The following is a 6,813-nucleotide window of genomic DNA, read 5'->3' on the forward strand; positions in this document are numbered from 1 at the left end:
GGGTTTGATCAGAGAATTTGCAATTTTTAAACAGAGAAAACCAGGATTCCTGGTTATCACTGATGTACTATCACCTTAAAATTGTTTATAGCTACTGAAGTATGGGTGTTCAATAGAACAGGCAAGTCACTGACATGCTAAGTAAACCCACCTTTTTATCATGAAGTTAATACAATGCTATAGTCTATTTCCAGCAAGATAAATAGATAGTTTAAGGCCCTTGTTGCTTTTGAGATCGTCATACTTTTGTGATGTGGGCATGGGTGACATGGAATGTGAGACATTGTCCAATTCATCACAAAGTTACAGAAAGTATATTATTATCCAAATACTGTGTAAAGTTCCCCTTACAGTTCTTTTAAACATGAACTGAAAGGATCTCTCCACCTGTTCCCACATTATCTAGTGGTAACTGGCATTGGTGATAGCTCATACACTGAGTTCAGAGTGAAATCTAGTTCCTATCATCTCTGAAATTTATGCAGAACACTCCATGTGTTTTAATTAGAACACAAGTAGAATACAGAAGGGAGGGCCAGCAGGCCAGGTAATTCCAACTGTAGTTTTAATGCTTTCAGAAAAATTCAATATTATATTTTTCCTACTACTAATGAGATTGCTTCCAATTTATGTGCTGCAAAAACTGCTATCTGCTTTTAATTGGGGACAGCATTAAAGAATCTGCATATACAACAAATTGCTCACTAAAATGAATGTAGAATTTTGAAGCAAGCATTAATATGGTTGTTTTATTATTCAGAGATTTGAAATTAATTTCTGCTCTGAGACTTTTTGGCTTCAGATAGTATCTCTCTGTTTAAATTAGATTATATGCAGCAATTCCTTAGTCTTACACAGTATTTTATAGATTCCAAGGTTTGCCTAGTAATTACCTCAGAAAATTTGAGCTCGATTTATTAAAGCCATTCTTTTTTTTACAAGTATTTTACAATTTTGTCACCTAGTACTCACAAAAAGGGTCAGGGTGCATAATAAATCCTCAGTTCAAGCATCAGACTAGTCAAAGACTAATATGAGAATGAAACATAGTAATAATTAATCAGACTGAAACCAATCCAAATAACTCCATGTACAATGTGTGTGGCAAAAAGCTGAGTATGTGACAAGTACATTTTCCTAAATAAATACTTTTGGCTGGAATTTACACTAATCTGGGGTTCAAAAGCTTCTCCAGAAAATGCAATCACCTCTGCATTTGAGCACCTGGTAGCAGGCTTTCTTGCAAAATGTTGCTCCATGGGGAGGAGAGACTGCCATCTCCTCAAAAGCACAGTATGTTGGGTAGCTGTAGCACTTGAAAGTGATCTTGTACACTGTAACTTTGTTTCAGCATGAATTCAGCACAATTCTTTTCTGGGAAAATATTGTTCCTACAGAAAGCTGGTTACTGCTAGTGTGGTATATTTTCTATAATGCTGTCTTTGGGATTTTTTTGTTTTGCTTTGGTTTTTGCTCTTACTCCAATGCTATTCAGTAGCTTTAAGTGATTTGGAAGGAATTAAAATGCTTTATAAAGCCTGAAAATGACAAAAATAGTGGAGAGTTAAATAATAAATGGGTCAGTTAATAGAGATTAATGTGGATCCCTCATAAGGTGGACTCATTTGAACATCCTGTTTCCTTTACGGCTGACTGCAGGGTCACATATCTAAGAACAAGGTCACATACAGAATGAAGGATTACCTCCTAGGAAGCAGTGACTCTGAACTTGAGGGTCATGGTGGATGACCAAGTGCACATGTCCTCTGAGGATATATAAGCAGGACAAGGAGCTGAATTAAAGGAGTAGCATTTGTCTTTACATAGCACAAAGGAGACCATTAGTGGACTGCTGAGACAGACCACCTCTCTCTACTCCTGCAATACTGAGTCCAGTCCTTGAAGTCACACTTTAGAACAGTGGCTGAAAAATTGGAAAGGGTTTATTAAAATTGCTGCAGGAATTATTTGGGGTATAGAAAACCTGTCTCAAAATGAATGAGTTTGCTAAGTTCCCTACCTAGTTTATGAAATAAAACATTAGGAGGTTTCTAGATCATGGTCTACAAAGACCTATGTGAGGAGAATATTTGCAATTGCACAAGCTGCTTTAATCTAATAGACAAAAGCCTCACAAAATCTGAAACCTGAAACTGGACAAACTCATGCTAGATACAGAGCAAGACAATTTAACAATGAGAGTAATTAAGCACTAGAACAACTCTTGCAGGATGGGGTGAATTCATTATTGCTTGGAATTTTAAATCAACACAAGGTGTCTAAGAAATAAGCTGCAGCTCAATTAGAAGATACAAGATTTATGAATCTGGGAATTTCCTGGTGAAAGAGAAATTATTTCTATAAATAGATAGTTAAAAGTAGCTGAAGGACTAACAAAGGATACCTGATTAAATAATAACCTACGCTATAACCTGAATAATAACTTCTGAGTCTACTATTTTGGAAGCCAGGCAATAAAGACTTAATTGTAATGATGACTATCTTTTCAAGAGATAATTCTATTACAGTAATTGCTGTTACTATAGTTGGAAACATTATTTGAGCCTGGACACATGAACAAGTTACAGAGTTAACAGGAGGGATGACTTGGGCTGTAAACAGATGTCTCATTTAAGATGGTCCTGGTTGTCCTGGGATAGTAAGTGAAACTTACCCTTGAAAAAAACAGGACTAAGTTACCACGGTTTAGTTTTGACTTACAATGAGACAGGAGCAGACAAGTAACAAGTTGCTTCAATTCAAAGAATAAGGCTTCTTCTCTTAACTGGACATGATGTGGTCATCTGCCCACACTTCAGAGCTATGTCTACAGCTGCTACCAATATAATGGCAAGATAAACAGAATTTGGCATGATGAAACAAATTTAATCCTAACATGATAATGCATACAGTCAAAATTTAAAATTTTCACAATGCAGAGCATCAGAATTTGGAGACTGTCAAAATCTGCCCTTGTAGAGATTCAAGGCTGAGAACATTTTAAATGGTAGAATTTAATAAGGATTTAAACAGTTGTAAGGGCCTAGGTTCAGATTATATAGCACTAAGCCTCTGCTATGTATTTTGCATGTTATCTCATATATTTTACAGACACATATGCACACAGTGCACATGAACCAATAAGGATTTGGGGCTTTTTGATTACTCCTTCAGAACTTTGATTTAGTGGCTCCAGAGTTATATAGAAATGCATCTCCCACCTTATTAAAGAGATTCAGTAAAGTTTGGAGATAAAATATAGTAAAATTACCTCAGACAGGGCATTTAACAACAGATGAGTGCCTGGAGGTTTAAGGTGCAAGTATGTTCCCCTGTGCAATAGCCAACAAGGGTGCTATGCTATTTTCATCTTCCACAGGTATTGAATATTTGTTTTATTCCAATTTTACTTAGCCTGTGAATGAAACTGTCAAGTTCATCAGCTTTTGTTTCTAGATCTGAGGCCAAAAAATCAGCATGTCTAATGAAAATATTTAATATAAAGCTTGGCCTTTCTAGCAATGTTTATTAGAATACTTATTAAATTGATGCATTTTATTTGAAACTTGGGAATCAAGGTGTCAGACTCCCTTTCCTTTTGCTTTTAATATGAGCATAGTAGCGGTATGACAAAGTAACCTACCCAGAACTGTAATTCAACTTTCTGCAATACATTTCCAGTGTGCAGTTCAAGCTGGCTTCTGTGCCTACATTTCACACTGTAAGTATAGGCATATGTTTACAGCAAGATTCACTCTGAAAAGTTCATTTCTCTGAGCTAGACCATGCCGCTAATAAATCAATGGGAGGATAAACGTAAGTTATACTAAGCCATAATTTGCATGGCTCTGTAACGATAGCTTCCAAAGCTAAATGATGCTTTAAAATAGCCATATAAAAAGAATAAGATACCATAAGTTGATATGAACAACTTAATTACTTAACATATGGATGCAAAATTACTAAAATAAGTCAATAATGATTATTATTGAAGTGCTTTCCAGTGACCCCAACCTTGCATGTGGTTCTACTACTGTACAAAATGAAGATGTGTGTATTTTTTAAAGTGTAGTCATGGGATTTTTTTTCAGTTCAAAGACTAAATTGTAAGGGCAGCCTCAGAGCAGGGACTTTCCTGGGGATTAATCATCATCCAGATACAGAGAGACTCAAAGATATGTCAGGTCATCAACCTCTCTGAGCAGGTCACTATTTGTTTGGAAATGCCCTGAAAATTTGTCATCACTTTTTCACACCATCATTGTTAGAGTCCAGAGCAACATGTATTCAATAGGAGAATACAGTTATGCAGTTTTAGAGGAACAAAGCTTTCTAGATTAACCCCCACCCCCCAAAAAACCACAAAAAAACAACAACTGGGATACTTAAGAGAGGCATTAGAAGAGTATTTTATTTTGCATACATTGAAATTGTCAACCATTAATTATGTGCATGGATGAATAGATAACTATAAATGGTAACGCTTAAATAAACCATAGCAGCAACAGGAACTGAACAAATGAGTCTTATAGAGGAACAAAGTCTTTTGCACAAAGCATGTCTGTCCTATCAGCCAGGTTCTATTTTATTCCCTGCATGACCCAGTGCAGCAGGGAGCTTGTAGCCTCTCTGCGCAGCCCCACTGTTCCCAGCTGCTCTGAGTTGCGCCTGCCGGATTGGAGAGGCACCTGGGGAAGGGAAGCAGGGCAGATCCAGGAGCAGTGAGCAGCCAGCATTCCCTTCCATCCTGCTTCCCTCCCCCAAGTGCCTGTCCAGCCTGCCCCGCACTGCCCTGGCGATGCACCCCCTGCACATGCTGCTGCTTGCAGAGCGAAGCTCACAGCCTCTCCATGCAGCAGTTACTGTGTTGTGTGATTACTGCTTGAATCTGTCATGGTTTGTGGGGGCAGCAGAGTGAGGCTGGTATGTATCCCTATTAATTACATGTAATAATGGATTCACTTTATGTGAATTTGCTTTATGCAAGGTTTTTTTGGAATGCAACCCTTTCATTAAGAGAATGTATTTAAAATATATAGCTGAAAATTCCCATTGAAATGTAAGTTCCATTGACTGTGTTTAAATCAAATTTCACTGAAAATGCACAACTGTAATAATAATTGACTGCCAAATTTTACTGTTATCAAAACTCTCTTGAATTGTTCTATTTGCTTCCCTTTTAGCCTTTAAAATTTGTCACAAAGATTCTGCTTTTATTTATAAATTATAAGTGTGGTTATCTGACCATCAGATTGTTTAATTATTATTAAACAATGTATAAAATTACTTTCCCATTGCTTTATATTAATGCAATAAAGGTTAGGAAATGAAAAAAGAACCAAGAGCATTGTATGTGTAACACAACTTATGTCGAAAATACCTCTCTCTCAGGGCCCTGCTATAGATTCAAATTAAAGCTGGATAGAAGCCAGTTATATAGTTGTTATATATTTTGAACACATAACTTTATAGCTGGCTTGCTCTTTTTATAGATGGATAGTCATTTTTATTGTGTGGTAATTATTTTGCACATGTGGCTGGTTTAAATTTATTGTGTTATTATGCAGTTAATTGTGTGATAATTACTTTGCATTTGTGGACGATCTTACTTTGCATGTGTGACTGGTCTAAACTTATTGCATAATTAGCCAGTTAATTGTGTATTATATGTAACATGTAGCAGGGGCCTTATGCAAACACAGAGTATTCACCTGCACCATGTATAAATTAAGATGTATACATATATGCATATATAAAAATGTGATATTTCCTTTTTCAGTTGTTTCATTTAGTATTTTTCACATTTCTTACCTTAGCTTTGAATTCCATTTCCTTATGTTCACAAAGAAGCTCTTTATTTTCTGTTAACGATGAGCCAAGGTTTTGCTTATGTAAGTAATCTCGGAGATCTTTCTTGTACAATGATGTTACCTAAATGAAAACAAAAATGAGATTTTCAGTCACTAGCTAAAGCATATAAAGGGTATAAATTAGGGCTGTGCGAAGCTACAGGTGGTGATTCGATTCGGAGGAGATTCGGCCCAATTCAGTGGCCGAATCTGAATTGAATCAGGGGACCAATTAAAAGGCCTGAATCTATTCAAAGCTCTCCGAATCTTCAGCAAAGAGTCGGAGAGCTTCGATGTTTCAGACAGTCCCCAGTAGCTGCAGCTGGACTCAGAGCTGGTAAGTAGGGGTGGGGGTGAGGGTAGCGGACCATGGGGAGGACCACGGCCAGTCTCCATCCCCTCCCTGCTCCCCCTTCCCTGACCCCTGCCCACTCCCCCAGCACCCCCCCCATGGCTGCCCCTCCTGCCCCAGCTCCCAGTAGTTTAAAAAAAAAAGCCCCACTTACCGGGTGCTGCTGGGCAGGGGGACAATCTCCACTGGTCCATGCCACATGGCAGGCTCTGCCACGAGTCCCCTGACCCCTCCTGCTTCCCCAGGCCCTCCGAGGCTGCCCCGCCCACCCCAGCTCCAGCTCTTTAAGAAAAAAAATCTGAGGAAACCCTGGGACTCACCACTCCTGCAGCGCTCTCAGGGCTTTGGGGGGGCTCATGCAGAGACCCCCAAATGGCATGAGGCATCAGGGATAACCCCCCCATGCAGCAGAAAAGGTGAGTACAGGGGTTTTTCTCAGGTTTTTTTTTTTAAAGGGCTGGAGACACGGTGGGCAGGGCAGCCATGGGGGCGGGGGGGCTGGGACAGCAGGGAGAGGCCAGGGGGGCTCATGCAGAGCCCCCCAAACAGCATGGGGCAGTGGGGGGAGTGGGGGGCAGTGAGGGGCAGCAGAGATCCCCCCCAACCTGGCAG

The 6,813-nt window shown here is 39.1% G+C and overlaps 1 protein-coding gene across 1 annotated transcript in view; it reads right to left on the reverse strand.

Annotated features, from left to right (window-relative positions):
- CCDC141 (coiled-coil domain containing 141) overlaps positions 1-6,813 on the reverse strand; it is a 238,619-nt gene that overhangs the window by 135,020 nt on the left and 96,786 nt on the right. The window contains exon 6 of the mRNA XM_019523028.1: positions 5,812-5,931. Coding sequence (XP_019378573.1) covers positions 5,812-5,931 — 120 coding nt within the window. The remainder of the gene's footprint in view (positions 1-5,811; positions 5,932-6,813) is intronic.

This window comes from Gavialis gangeticus, unplaced genomic scaffold, assembly GCF_001723915.1.
Source record: "Gavialis gangeticus isolate Ggan-Ray unplaced genomic scaffold, GavGan_comp1, whole genome shotgun sequence".
Lineage (NCBI taxonomy): Eukaryota > Metazoa > Chordata > Crocodylia > Gavialidae > Gavialis > Gavialis gangeticus.